Here is a 16,105-nt window from a genome sequence, read left to right as displayed (position 1 = left end):
AAACGATCGCTCAGTCCTGTATTACGGATGACAGTTTGGTGTTTTCGAAATGCTCCGGTCCGTATGCAATGTTCGCTCTAAGCTGCGCAGTGAGAGAGAGAGATGATATTCTTTTTCGCCTGCACCATCTAGATGCTTTGACGACGTAGTTGCGATACGGCCCGATGGGTCATCTCGTCTGCGCCCCCGTTTTCTTTTCCTCCATGCTATCCGTGATTGCTGAGCGCCTAGCAGGATAGCTGCGGATACCAATTTTCGAGTCTTTGGTATGACCCGGCCGAGGATCGAACCCACGACCTACCGCTCGAGAAGTCGGACGCATAACCATTACACTATCTCGCTCGGTGAGTGAGTTGGTGAGTGAGTTGGTGAGTTTGGGCAGACTCGTGAAAAATTAGAGGGAACATTGCCTGTATGAGTAATTTGTGAGCTTCTTATTACCAATATTATATGGTTTACATAATATTGAGCAGTATAACACCGGCGTATTTGATTTTTGCTCAGCCTCGCACATTGCCGCTGTGATTCATCATGTGGGCCGTGACGTCGAACATACCCTGCTCGAAACAGGCAGTACGATCCCAGATGTCACAAAACATTGCTAGTATTACTGGCTAACCTTCGGGCAGTTCTCGTTGGAAGGAAAGTTCATGGTTTGGACGCGACCTGTTACGTTATGAAAGAACTCGAAATACTTAGAACCTGGGTGCGTGGCGTCAATGAATACAGCTACAAGCGTATATGCGATCAATTCGTTAGGTAAGGCGGCACAATTATAAAGACAATACCACACCAATGTGATGAACTCTATACATGACAGCTAGAAGCAACAACACGGGCCATTCTCTAGCTATAACGCACCGGCCGCGGACCGCGTTATTGCACTCGTCAATAAGCGGCACAATACACACGAGAAGTAGTGTCTCTTTACACTTTTCCGGTGTGAATGTACTCAAATTTGCAACGAGCATAATTTTGCGTTATACAATAATCCTTTCTCGATTGCTTCCATAAATTGAAAGAAGCGGAAAGATGCTTTCCACATTACGGTATATTCTGGATTGTACAAGTGTCGTCGCGGGAGTGATGAGCGTGACATGTTATAGTTTGTAACTTGTATAGACCTTTGTCAAATATAGTCGTCGACGAAGGACGCATTCAGTATTTTTCAATACAATTTTGAACTGCGAGTGCAGTATAATGCCGATCGGTGAGGTAAGAAGACACCTTGAAAACGACTGTTTGCTAGTAGCTGGAAGGCGTCGACGGCGAGAGGAGGAATCTGTTTGTGCCGAAGAAAATCATTGGGAAACCTTCTCGGAGATGCCGATAGCTCATGATCAAATTCACTACAGCGACAACAGCGCTGGCGTCCAGGTTAGCTAAATATTATCGCGTCTGTGAATCAAGTAGCCTATGCATTCAACTGTGGTTATTGAAATTTATCTGCACGCTGCAACTTTTCGACCGAACATCAGTAAATCAAGGGCAAATCGCGTTTCCTGTGCTATAGGCAGGGTTGCCATACCGTCCTTATTTCTAAGATTTGTCCTTATTTTGAAGGGCCACGTCTTAGAAAACTCAACTGTCCTTATTTCTAAGAAATGTCCTTATTTTCGACTTGCGTCCTTATTTTGTCTTATTTTTAACCACCACTAAACTTCGATCGTTTTCCTCTGGTATCCGTGTTGCATAATATTCGAAAATTATGTTTTTGCGTCGAGATTTTATGACATCATAACTAAGTGGACTCTTGTGACGTACATAAGATTTGACTTCTAAGTGGTGAGATAGCTAGGACAGAGCGGTGGTATAGCAGTTTCGTCTGTACCAAGCAACCGCAGCGGACGTCATTTTAGCGGTAAACAGCAGAGCCAGGCACCTGCTGTTTGGTCTACAGCAGAATAAGCTCAAGCTGTGGGGGAGGCAGCATTTCTGGCGTAGTGAATAAAGGCGCAGTGCAGTCAACACATTGGATAAAAAGTAGTAAAGCTATAAATCATTGATAAATTTATCTAAATTATATTGCACTTGCGCACATAGATTTATGATATGACTTCGTTACATGATGTTATTTCTTGACTTCCAGTCTGCTATATCAAAAAATGTAGAATCGCCCAAACGTAGGCTTCTAAACTAAGAGACGCACACTATTTCAAATTGGTATTTCTTCACTGGCAAAAATTTTTCCCTGCGGGATGGTATTTGTCATGTGAGGTTCAGATTGCAAAGACAGGAACATTCGGCGCCAGTCATTTAGGCGCCTATGGACGATTACACCTATATGTATTTTGTATATATAACGAAGTCTTCGGTCAATAAGGGCATAGACCTTTTCGGCCAAGGTTTTCTCGCTGCCGATCGTTCTGGCACACTTCTTGGAGTTGCATGTTATATGGCCTAAAACATGATTGTATTTCTTGGTGGGTCGTGGCACGGTAATGGCCCAATACCCAAAGATAAAGATAAATGGCTACTTGAATTCGCGCCCAGCGCGAAAAAATTTTGAACAAATTGCATAAATTTTCAAAAAATACTCCATGATTTATGCTAATTCACGAAATAATTTTGGGCTCCTTTCGAGCTCGGGCCCCCACCAATTGGGGGGTTTGGGGTGCGGCAGTTACGGTGCTGCATACTGTCAAAACCAGCAATCATTCCTTACCAAAGACTGTACATCGCAATTGTTCAAAGCAATATTCCCCGAATCCAACATCGCAACGGCCAGGACCAGGACTATACAAGCATTGCTGCTGGAGTTCTTGCTCTATACGCTCAAAAAATGATTTTGTCTATAGACTTGGTGTACGGCCTTTTTCGATCTTGGTTGACGCCTCTAATCACAACGAGGTGAAGAAGGTTGGTTTATCACCCTATTTGACGAAGTGCTCTTTCGGCCCTGAGTAAAGGTAAACCCAGACCTGAACTATCGTGAGATCCATGAAGAACTTTCTAATAACAAGGAGTTGCTGGAGCAGATTGTTTCTGGCGAGAAGTATAGAATGTGATATGCCACGGCTCGCATAAATACAAAATATGTACAGAAACGCTTTTTCATGCCAATCTAAATTTTTGACTGTCCTTATTTTTGGGTCCATGTCGATGGCAACCCTGGCTATAGGCGTAGGCCTACTCAAGGATACCTAATGCTTCTTGCTGCAATTTAGGAAGTGTTGTCGGTGTGCACTGTGCATATTCGTTCACTTGAGCAGTGTTATACAACTGCACTAATCGCAGAGGTAGAAAATGGTAAGTTAACGCTACGTCACGACATAGACTCCACTCGTCCACTGTCAAACTATCGATGCCGAATCTGACACGCATGCGTCGCAAATGTTCCGGTGATGTGAGAATGATGTGTGTAATAGGTAGTAGCCCTATTGACCATAAACCTCCATATGGTGTTAGGTGGTGTACGTTAGTACGATACGTACGATAATTCTGTTAAAGCTCAAAAAATATGGGGATAGTTTTGAAGAGACGTGGAGATATGTGGAGATTTTTTCATGGACAGATTCAATAGAAACCCCATTTGTGCATCTATTATATAAAAAGGCTGATGTGCCCGTAACAAAGGCTTCGCTATATCGCGTGGGTGCCGACAATCAATGACTTAGCTATTGCTATACCAATGACTGATACAAGCCCATGAGCCTATACATCAGTCATTCTCAAACTTTCATGAACACGTCCCTTTTGCGGTGGTGGAAAATGTCGCGCCCCCTTTATCGCCATATCAAAAACTATGAAAAAGAGCAAAAAGAATGTATGTAATCCCAACGCATGGTTTGATGGCATTTAGGGTTATGACTGCTGAGAGACCTCTCAAATGTGAAATTGGGATTATATACAGAGCAGTAATGAATTATCAGCTGGAGGTAAATCGCGCGGAGCGAGAAAAACTTTTCAATTGAACAATTTATCGAAAATATCATGTGCAACGGTAGGACGTAGCATTTTAGCGATTTTGATGTCAAATAACTTATATTTCCTGACTTAGGCTTGGCTCAAGTCTGTACCTACCTGACTATAAGCCAAATAAAAAATCACTGGCGCGGCCCCGTTCTACGCCACTTATTTCGACTTTAATCCTCATTTCTAAGGTCCGAAATAAATGTTACACATGGCATATGGCATGAACTTATGAGGAAATATTTTATTTCTACATAAGGCGGTGTGCACAGATATTTGACAAACTGACCATTAAAGCATCTGCTAACACTTCCCTTACACGCATTCGCCAAGTGCTCCTAATTCAGAGACATATTCTGATCGGTGCAAGGTCCGGTATCAGTCACAATCCAGCGTCGTTTTACAGATGGTACGACGCAACTATGACCTTGAAAATGGTAGTGTAATTCCGATTGTTTAAACTTGTAAGTTTTAGCAGATATTAAACTCATTCCGAGTTCAATAAACTTCATTTCTCTCAGGCGGTTCACGCTCCCCAGTTTGAGAACTACTGGTCTACATTGTAGCCATAACTGCTACACTGGCTGAGTACAATTCTATAATGCAAAATACGGGTAATTGACGCTGTGACACATAGGATATTAGCCTGTGACATTTCATAACAACAGTTGTTTTTGTGACGACGTGAATAGCGAAGAATACGAAACGTTGGTAAATCCTTGTCCCAGATGTGACTTTGTATCAACTTTTTTATTACGGCTCTCAGAATTTTCGTGGGTGTTTGCTTGTCAGCGAAACGTTTTTGAACTAACTACATAACCTGGGTTGCTCCCGTCGACGTGGGGGATTTGTGTATAATGACTATCACGACATAATTTCTCACAATATCTAATACCGATTGAATAGACCCTCGTTAGATTTTGAGCCTGTGTTGTAGTCATACAATGTTTTCTCGTCTTGTCATTGTGTCGACATTCGGTTATCTGAATTGTAAACTGCTTGATGAACTTAATCAGGGTCGTTCACGACTTCACTAATATGTAATTTATAATAACGTGCGTACTACGTATAGCTTTGTACTAAATGTTACGTATATATGCTACGATACGACCAGGCGAGGTTGAAGGCTTCTACAGTGGAAAATACTATCACAACTACAATTTTCGTTCAGGAATTAACTAGGGGCAAAGAAGCGTATAATTTCTGTATCAGAAAAACCATCTTCTACTTATCGACTCGAATCATTAGAATCAATACTCGATTCAGATTCGAGTACGCTAATCATTATGCCCAGCAATAAGCACGACCGTGCACATTTACGTTAGGTGATGAGATTCATTCCATAAAGATTCGCTCTAAAGCTAAGTAATACTATGTGAAAAGGTCTCGCTGGCTTCTGGTATGCTGTAGGCCTATCGTCACTGTATCGTAGCATGACCATTATGACCAACTATATGATTTTTCATCCATCTAGTATGCTTAAATGAATAATCCCTGATCCCACCCTTGAATTCCACTGGCGGGCCGGATTACTGAATTTATGCAACCTATACAAGGAACATATTCCATTTAATGTAGACTTCAAGTTTAACGCATGAAGACCAATAGCAGTATTCAATGATTTATTAACGTAGTGTACTTCAGTAGCTGTTGAAGTTAATGAGACATATGAGGTAGATCAAAGTTGTCATGATCGACATATATTGCGATCGACTGGCGGCCGGTGAGGTGAATTTTTCAACTCTGGGTCCAAAAGAATTTTTCGGCCTAAATTAATAAGGTTGACTGTCGCCTTCGGTGTATTGAATGAATTCCCGTAATAAAGGTCGGGTAATTGGAGGGAGTTTGTTTTCAGCCACTAATTGACATTGGACAATGTTTCGCAAAACCTACAAGATTCTTATAAAAATCGCAAAAATAAATGATTGCGTTTCTTCACCGCGCTATATTCAGTACTATTTTTATTCACAATATTTTACAATGCTTTAAATATGAGGCAAAGGTTATCTCCTATCAGACCAAGACTATTTGATATCCTTTCAATTGTATCAGTTAATTATTACCGGTAGGCCTTGGTGACACATTCGGTATGATTCGGCCTTCTTCTGATGTCAGAAGTTGAACTACAAAAACACCATCTGTATACAGAGTATACAGCAAGCATATAAAGAATAACGACTGGATTTGATTGCTAGCCATTTCCGCTTCTCCCAGGTCGTTTTACACTCTCCCGTAGGTCTACAGCTCATTGTAAACAGTGTGTACTTGGTAAGTCTGCTGTCATGGATGTATTATAACATTTTCCTGCAATTGTTTCCGTACAATAACGTGCAAATATCAGTATATAGCCCATTAACGTAATTACGTCTATATGAAAGGCGTATACATAACCAGTAGATGCGAAACGCGCACGCCCCCTTACAAGATAACTAGGATTTAACATTGTCACGTACGGACTTTGCAAGCGTTATTTGACCTTATTTCCTTGCTCGATACATTTCGTCAGTCATTAAACTTTTAACAGGAAACCTTCCTGGTGACAAGAAACAATGTGTTGAAAAAGACTTGTGGCATCAACTCTTGATGCATAATTTTTAACCCGCTAGTTTTCAGAATAAAAAATCTTGATTTCGCACGTAAATATTACAATTAGTAGTATGCATCCAAATCATTGTGTATAGACCGCGACATATAGTCATGAAAAACTAGATTTGTCCTTCATGGACCACGATCGTAGAATCGTCGTCGTAATCTTCAATAATCTTTTCTTTTTTAAATTGTCATGGTGGGTATAGGCGGGAGTGATGTTATAACAGTTGTTTGCAATATATTTTATGCGTTTCAGTTCGGTGTTGGTTAAGTCTTGAACAAACGTGCTTCATTTACGAAGATGTTGTAGGCCTATATATTCCCGTGTTGGGATGACTCAAATCATCAAGTATCTTGCTCCGCAAAGCATTCTGAACTTCTCAGTTGCACTATATAAGCACGCCATCAATGCTATATCACTTTATTTATTGGATTCATTTCCGTCTTCGGTATGGCTAATTCTGTTGGCAGCGACATCGCAGTCAAACATACTCATAGCTGTTGTCAATGTGGTTATTACTGGCATTATATCTTTGCAACCACCACGAATAAATTTCTTCGATTAGTATTGTTTGTGTGGAACTAGCTGAGGCTTCGCGTATAGTTGAACATTAGGCCTCTTCAAAAAATGACTTTTTTTCTCAAATCGTACTGGCTACTTGATAAAATTTCTATGCACAAGTTTCTATTTATTATACAAAAATAAATAATAAAAAATTTGAAAATTTTCTGTTCACCCCATGAAAGTGTTGGGCTGCCTATAGAAACTATGCTCACCAAATTTGGTTCAATTCCAACCGGTGAAAGCGGAGTTATTGCCGTCGAAAAGTTTGGATTTGAATAAAATAGTATTTACGGTAACCGATTCTTTGTTTATTTATTATAGTTCTGCTCACCGTAAATACTATTTTATTCAAATCCAAATTTTTCGACGGCAATAACTCCGCTTCCACTCATTGGAATTGAACCAAATTTGGTGATCATAGTTTCTATAGACATCCTAACACTTTCATGGGGTTAACAGAAAATTTTCAAATTTTTCATTATTTATTTTTATATAATAAATGGAAACCTACATCTCCTGTAGCAAAGCGGTTACTGCTACTGGCTAGAATTGAACCAAATTTTGTGTGTAGGCTTAAATTAGGTAACCTAACAATTTGATCAAGTAGCCAGTACGTTTGAGAAAACAAGTCATTTTTGAAGAGCCCTATTGAACATACGTGCGTTGGTTCATATCACAACTTGCCTGAGTCCGTCTGCGGATTTGCGATGAATAGGAATTAACAGCACTAATAAATAAGGCGATAGTTCTGGAGTAATGATGCGCGTAAGACGTTGTATCGGAAGTCAGTCGTCGAATTCGCATCCACACCGAAGGCATGCATGGATTTCGGTCACAGGGGTGTCATATCACCGCAAAGACAGAAATATTCAACATTCAGTTCAAGCGATATTGAACAGTTATTTTCCTAGGAAATAAATTTGGTCTTTTATTAAAGACAAATTTAGACCAATTTACGGTAACAACGTTCTCCTATTTGCTCAAAATTTATTTCCGCTCTACAGATATGAGGTCAGCACTGCCTATAAGCTGTCATATGCAGCATTTCATTCAATAAAGTAGTTAGCACGTAGTATTTCCATAGTGAATAGATTATCAGCGACTTGCATAATTAATCCGTTTAAAATGGCTTCGAGTGTTGACAAGTTTGGCGTGGCGCGGTCAAGCTAATGTACACCAGCTCATTTAATCAAAACACACTAACTGAAAACATCTGGTGACTTTAAAATGAGTCGAAATAATAATAAAAAAATTGAGATGGATTTGAATCGAGTCACATGAAAATCTGGGTGACTCTGATTGACTTGCAAAATTTGGAAATGACTCGAAGGTAGCGACTTTGATCCCAACAGCTATATATACTAAGCATGAAGAGTGGGAAGCATATTCGGAAACGGGTGGTTTAAAAGTAATTTTATGAGGGGCCAAAATTGCTGGAACAATGACGTGACTTACATTACCATGAATTTCACACATATGACCTCAAAATGGGGGTGTGAGGAGAAGTCTCGTTGTTCCATTCTAACTATATACGCACGCATAGCGAAAATAATATGTATTCATACCCGTGTACCACCCCACGGATGTGAATATACAGAGCCTATAACTCACGCTTACACCACGGTATAAATCTATAAGGATCGTTTTAACAATAGGCTTCACAAAAAGTGATTTCTTGCAGGAATTCGATCGCTACGCTCATCCAACCAGACACGTTAGCGACGAGAATCTCCGTGACTATCCAGTCACCAACACCTCACCGCTCGATGGTCAAGGTGAAAGTTACCACTCCATCCCGCCAAAGAATAGAATCTATCCCGATCAGTCTACCCCGGGTTTCGCCAATCGCATACCACCACTACACCCGCAAAATTGGAGAGACACCTACTTCGATGGGATGCCACTGGACAATATCACGGCAAACTATAGTTGCGTTGGCAATTTAGAATCGCTGTAAGTTCTCCAAACTTGATATGATACTGAACATTCTTACGGTAACGACGATAGAACATGAGTTTTCATAAAATCGACAAAATTGACACACAAGGAGTTGGCGACATTCTCATTTGTTATTGCGATGATATCCCATTATCGTAACCTCAGTGCGGGGCATGGGTTATTCATGGACTGAATATACACGCCGGATATTTATTTTTAATTTTGGGCGGATCCGGATTCATACTTTTGCTGCGAGGCCGAACACGGATTCGTACTTTTTGTGATACAACCACAGTCGCATACTACGTAACTGTTAACTAGCTAGAAGACGCCAAGCTAGGGCGAATAAAAACGAGCCGTATAAATGAATCCACACCGTATCATTCACCGTTTTTTTTTGCATTTATAAGATATAGCTACTCGTAAACGATCATTCTCAGAGTTTTTTGGATATGATGTTGCTCATTTCAAGAATCCAACTTCGGATTCTATAATGAAGAAACAGGATTGGAGTCGGACTATAGGGCATTTTTCGGTTCAACCCGCACGAATGGGCAATGGGCATACGTCGCTACGTGTTAGTTATTGATTTCGTCATATTTATTATCCACTATACTGATTACAGCTGCGTTGAACCCAGTACGGCCAACAACGGCAGTGAACGAGAACCATCATTCGAAATGGGTGTGTCGCGACATGGCCTTGCCGATCACACTCATCATATCGACCGACCGCCGAGAGAAGCGCAACGATCCGGTCTTCATGATCAGACAAGTCAAGCGGTCAAAACAAACCATCATGCCTTGCAAGAGGCGCGGAAGGAACTACAATCGAACAATGCTTTTCACGGCCACACGCATCATATTATCAGCGCGAACAGCATTCTCGTTGAACGTCGTGACGACCATCCCTCCACAAACGTGTTACAAGATCAAGAAAAACATGCTATATATATAAATCAAGACATCAACGACACGCGAGATGACCTCCACCCTCATTCGCATGATGTGCACATGAACTTTCGTGACAATTCGATTTCACGATCTAATAGCCTTGAACATCAACACGCCACGCATTATAGCGCATTACCGAACAGGGAGTCTTACTCACACCAGTACCAACTGTCCCAAATGCACGAAATGCATTCTCCAACCAACCTCTTGTTCCATCCACCGCTCGGTTATTCGAAGGACGCCGTCAGCTTTGTACCAACAGTTCGAAATCCAGTACACGAAAGAAGACCAGTAAACCCCATCATACCGGTGCAAGACCTTACCGGTTACACAGGTGATGGAAGAATGATCCTTAAATGTTACGGTATAACTAAAATCTCAAGTGTATAGGAAATGGACCGATCCAACTTTGGCAATTCCTACTAGAAATGCTGTGTGATCCAGCATGCAAAAATCAGATCATGTGGACGGGGGAGAGCTGGCAATTTAAAATGATTGACCCAGACGAAGTCGCAAGGTTTCGTGGGAGTTCGTGCCAACCATTGGTGGTGGCATGTAAAAAATATTCTGTCTTACAGAGGTTGGGGACTCAGAAAGAATAAACCAAAGATGACGTACGAAAAGCTATCGCGTGGAATACGATATTACTATGATAAGGGCATCATTGTTAAGTGTCCAGGAAGGTAAGCCAATTTCACTGATGTAAACATTCCGGAAATTAAAGTGGTAACTAGCTACATTCAGAATTATGATGGAGTGAGTTGAAGTAGCCACAGTGTGCAGCTGAAACAGCAGGTTGGCCTAACTCGACATTCCTTTCAGCGTCAACGGCATGATAGTGCGTTGAAAGATATGCATGCCGCTAGGATCGAGACTCACGTGCCGTATGTAAAATATACCAACTTGGTCATATCCAATTTCTCTTCGGGCACGGAATTATCAGAATATTTCTCTGTATGACCCCGCCCGTGATATTTCACCGAACCTAAAACCTACCTTGAAATACCGTGCTCGATTCGGTTACAGTAACAATAAGGTCTGACTAGGGTTGCATTTAAAACAAACGATGTTTTAAAACACTTTGTTTTAAACAGTGTTTCAAACACAGGCCTTTTTTTTAATTTGTAAAATTATGCCATAATTGTGTAAATACTTTCCAAAAAACATATTGTATGAGCCTACGTGCAATTACCACCCGATATAGCCAACGTATATCGATATGGGATGGTTGGAACCCTCAAAATAGTCGGTTCAACAGCAATAGTACTGATATTTCGTCAAAGGAGCTATATTTACAGTATGTTTTCAATTGTCAATCGACTATGACGTCACAATTTAATATTCGTGACGTCATTGCTTAAAAACAACAACAATAAAAAAAACAAAAAACATTAAAAAACATGTTTTAAACAAGGGCCTTGTACAACCCTTGGTCAACCATCATTTACTGAAATAAGTTTAATTGTAATCGCAATTATAAGATAACGATATATTCCTAGAGTCGGATAAGGCCGTTTGGATGCTTTAGTCAAGGACAGTGGTTCTAAACCTGCAGATTATTTGCCTCTATTCTGGGGGTCAGGAAGATGTTGAACGTAATCCAAAATAGGCCGTGAGTAAGTCTGAGAAAAGGTGCTGATATTTTCTAGTATTCAGCTCTTTAAATTTTGAGCTGGGCCAAGTAACATTTTCAATTGGAAAAGAAGTCGCTACCATAAAAGGTGTGTCACCACCGGATGTGCAACCTGCTGGCGCGGACCGTCATTTCGTCTCATAAATAGTCTTATTCGCGTGACATGAACATGACTTAACGATGCACAATTACGATCCCTGCATTTCCGAAGTCATCATCTGCCACCAGCGCTACCACTGACTCCGAAACTTGGGCGGAGAGAGGACCTATTTTCTTGATTTTAGGAAACCCACAAATCTATATATAAACCGCAACCAAATATAGTATGAAACCGTCTGTAGGCTTTAGTCTAGGAGTGTGCACTGTGCAGCATGTGGGAGCGCGACTATCTCATATGAACCAGCATTTCCACGCTAGGAAACACACGTTTAGGGCAACATGCGACTCCGTGCGCTTCCAAAATGATTGGCGGCGATAAAATATCGAACAAAAATGACCGCCGCATGTTAGCTAAAACGTTCGACATTAATATGTCCACTGTACAGGCGCCGAAATGACCGGCGCGAATAGTCCAGCGCCCGCAGTCTGAACGCACGTTCGAAATGAGACCCGCAGAGGAAAATAGTGAGTCTATGGTGTCGTAATGCGAAGTTGGGATTGCGTTCGTCTCACGAAAGGAAATATTGTTTTAGTTTCGTCTGATACGTGTAAGCGATTCCAATATATATGGAGCAACGACAACCTTCGCCGCTATATGGCGATCTCTGGAGCTTTGCAGAAAAATCTAGTGTCAGACCAACCTAATTGTGACATTAACCCGACAGCCGACATGCATGATACAGGGTTTGGCACATTTGCACCATCTCGCCATATCATCGTAACGCCTTTGATGGATCTGTCACTTATTGGCTATGACCGAACACAGTATAGGCTTGGAAACGACCAAGGCAACCACAGAAGATCGATCATTACGCGACTAAAATTAAATGATGCAAATATTACGTAGCCTACATTAGGTCTAGTGCTGTGGCGACCAAAATTTATACCCTTCACGTCCAATACTGTAAGAATTGATGCCGTTGCCAGGTGCAGATATATTTGGTTGGTGGGACTCATTGCTTGACAAAATTAAATATGGTTGGCACACCAGTTGGTAATACTTTGACCTTTTTTGATATTTTGGCACGCTGCATAGGAAATGTTGCCGGTAGTAGTTATAGTAGCCTACATAAATTGAGCGGAAGGCGATAGAGGCTATCATCGAAATAACGACGTTGATATGTATTAACTACTCCGTGATTCGCTCCATACCGAACTAACAGCGTCCAGTATTGCAGTATCAGAACTACTATCATACATTAACGGTCAGGCCTATGCGGATATCGCTTAAGGCAGTGTTCGGCTGTAGGCTACCTAATAGAATAGCTTTTCCAGCGGAAAATTTATTCATTTAATTGTTTTAGCGTGCGTTTGTATTTATCAGCTTTGCAAATGGTAATTTATAATCCTCCAATTGTTCCAGACGTTACGTCTACAAATTTGTGAACAACTTGGAGAAACTACTCAACCATTCCCCGGCTCAGCTTCACAAGATGCTTGGAATTACACCACTAGAAGACGACAAATCAACGGAAATTGACACTATTTCTGTAGAGCTCCCACAAACGACATGTGCGAGCTTAACTACTGACTGCACTGATGTTGAATATAGGCCGTCGGACCATTTGTTAAGAGGTTATTTCAGCGACAAGGCCATATAAGTATCTGAAATAAGCAAGAATCAACGCCGTGTTCTTCCGAGTGGTAAATACTCGAAACTATATTGTAAAAGTAACTTTCCCTATTTTTGTATTACGGCTGCACGCTCAAGTCCGTGACACACCTGAACTTACAGGCAAAAGACGTCAGTCTCTTTTCCACTAATAATAATAAGCCTTTCAAGACGACATATGTTGATATCATTTACAGCGGTGGTTCTCAACCATAGATAGTAGGATTTCCAAATTCCGGGATCCGAATCCGGCTGGTAATTAGAATTTCAGAGTCCGAAAAAATTCTGCTGGTGATTTCCAATTCGGAATCCGGAAATATCCTCCCAAAACCATGCTAATTTTTCATATTTCAGCGGAGAAATCCGGCTAAAATCCGACCGTCAACGCAAATTCAAAATCCGGATCCAGTCCGGCTCCTGAACCGGACTGAGACCATCCCGGCTCCTGAACCGGACTGAGACCATCCCTGTTCCCAACCTATTTAGTTTGTGGACAGGTTAAATAATTTCAAGCGAATTATCTTGAATTGCGACAAGTCGATCACGCATGCAAACTCAATACAATTGTATCTTCAGTCAGTCGGCAAGCCTTCAATATACTGTATTTTGTAATTGATCTAAAATTGTAAAATGCTTGGCGGAACAGCTTGACAGATGACGAGAATCCACGCCGGTCCACGGTCAAGAATAAGCACTCATTTACAGTCTGTTTCGCGATATAAGCCCAATAGATCAGTCTGTTCAGTGCTCACTGCTCATATATGTTTCAATCTGTTGCTGCACCATATACCGTAAACTCGGTAGCATTGATGAAGTCGTGGTGATATAAACAGACGAATATGACAGGCTGTTTCCAGATAGGAGACCCGGGTTCGATTTTGAGGAAAATCTGAACACTGAACAGTATATAATTCTGAATAACATTGTCTATTCATACAATAGGAGGGTATTCTACGTCTTGTCGGCCGGATTTCGATCGCTTGTTCGCAACACTGTCGATTGCGCACGCTGCATGACCGCATGCCTCCTCCTGTCTAAATGTTGATCATAGACTGCTTTTTCTATGGTAAGGGAATTTCTGTGGCGAAGTAATCCAGACCCAGTGGCGCGGTAGTGGTATGATCCACAGTTACAACACCAATGGGCTGCGAGTTCGACTCCAGAACTCCTACCTAAGTGTTGGGGGTTTATCTATACTATAGGCTCCTCCTCGCCACGTCATCCGCGTAAGCGGTGTCATATAAAAGCCTAAACGTGGCCGCGTAAACAAGTCGGTAATACGGAATCAAAACCAAAGAATATCGGTGTACAATGGCCATTGACCAATGTAGTCGAAACACCTTGAATATCAAACAAACAAACAAATCCAGACCCAATTATCCTGTTACGGTTACAGCTAGCTTGGCTTATCTGTCGTCCTTTAAAATCTACAATTCTACATACATTACGTATGGTCAAGGGCCGTTAACGGCACTTTGCCAGCCCCTACAATCACATCGAAGAAAAACGCTGATGGTCGGCCACCCAGAGGGTGATCAACCCAACTAGGCCTGCACTGGACATTTCATCACTGCCCTTATGTATGCAATTAGCAGAAGCCCTGTCCGTAGAGAAATAACTCCAAAATATATTTCGTGTTCCACGAACGAGTTGGAATAGGAACTATTCAATAGGGATAGGCAGACTCAATTATTTATTTTCATCGGCTCACTACGTATCAAAACCACGAGAATTAATGCTGTGATAAGTCACGACTCACGACTATATAGGAAGACTGCTCTGCTGTTGATCTTGTGCCCGACGCGACACGACTGTTTTGGCTATACTGCGGCTCGAGAGCAGTATACTTTCTACATAACGCATCTTTGACAGCCCACAAGCAAATCTCACGGCTCCGTGAAAGTGGACTACGTCACACTCTCCATATGGCTAAAGGCAATTTGACGGAAATTTTTGACCGGCTTGCCAAGCGAGAAATTTGATAAAACGGGTATCAATTGAAAGCTACCACGGTAGTGACCGCGAAAATATATATTTCATTTTGCTCGTGGTCCTGGAACCCCCGAAAATCAGCCCGGAATGTTGCATTGTAACGGAGTCTGGTATCGTGACGCAACCATGCCGTCTTAGCAGCTCAGGAGCAAGTGCGCACGAGAGTGAGAATGTTCAATAGGTTGCGCAACAATGGCCAACACGCTTGCGCTGCTCCTCACCTGCTCCTATACGGCATGGTTGCGTCACAATACCAAACTCCGTTAAAATACAATATTATATGCTGATTTTGGGGGGTTCCAGGACTACGAGCAAAATAGAATTTCTATTTTCGCAATCAGTATACCGCGACAGCTTTCGATTGATACCCGTTTTATCAAATTTAATGTTCGGCGAGCCGGTCAAGAACTACCGTCAAATTGCCTTTAGTAGGGTTACCATATTTTGGAAATCTGAAGAGGACACTTTTTCAAAATTTTCAGACTTGCAATACCGGAGGATAATACTGAAAAATGGTAAGTTTTTCCCACTTCGTGGACGGTTGACTAAAAAAGAGGTCAACTTTCCTGCTCGAACCACGAATTAGTTTTTCTTTCACATTATCGGTTGGTTGACTAAAAAAAAGGTCAGCTTTCCGGCTCAGCTCCAGAAATAGCCGCCGGAGCGTTACTTCAGTACTTATTTACCACGTCTCAGTCGAATTTGGCCCTATATTTAACCATAATTCCCAAGAAAGAGTACATTTGGGCGTC

General features: G+C 41.5%; 1 protein-coding gene across 1 annotated transcript; it reads left to right on the top strand.

Moving 5' to 3' along the window:
- Window positions 1-986: 986 nt before the first annotated feature.
- On the top strand, window positions 987-14,204 carry LOC145440832 (uncharacterized). Its single transcript, XM_080318588.1, has 6 exons — window positions 987-1,377; window positions 8,748-9,019; window positions 9,630-10,291; window positions 10,348-10,474; window positions 10,536-10,640; window positions 13,113-14,204. The coding sequence occupies exons 1-6, from the start codon at window positions 1,201-1,203 to the stop codon at window positions 13,348-13,350; spliced, it is 1,581 nt and encodes a 526-aa protein (XP_080174714.1). The 5' UTR covers window positions 987-1,200; the 3' UTR covers window positions 13,351-14,204.
- The last annotated feature ends 1,901 nt before the right edge of the window (window positions 14,205-16,105 follow it).

The sequence above is a fragment of the Botryllus schlosseri genome, chromosome 6 (assembly GCF_051294905.1).
Source record: "Botryllus schlosseri isolate E-star chromosome 6, Bs_hap1, whole genome shotgun sequence".
Classification (NCBI taxonomy): domain Eukaryota; kingdom Metazoa; phylum Chordata; class Ascidiacea; order Stolidobranchia; family Styelidae; genus Botryllus; species Botryllus schlosseri.
Note: the sequence above shows the minus strand (reverse complement) of the source record. Positions and strands in the feature narration are given on the sequence as shown.

Excerpts from the sequence above, each read along its gene's own strand:
- LOC145440832 (XM_080318588.1), top strand. The coding sequence starts at position 1,201 with ATGCCGATCGGTGAGGTAAGAAGACACCTTGAAAACGACTGTTTGCTA. Across the intron at positions 1,378-8,747 it reads ACAACAGCGCTGGCGTCCAG|GAATTCGATCGCTACGCTCA; the intron begins GTTAGCTAAATA and ends GATTTCTTGCAG. Across the intron at positions 10,641-13,112 it reads ATTGTTAAGTGTCCAGGAAG|ACGTTACGTCTACAAATTTG; the intron begins GTAAGCCAATTT and ends CAATTGTTCCAG.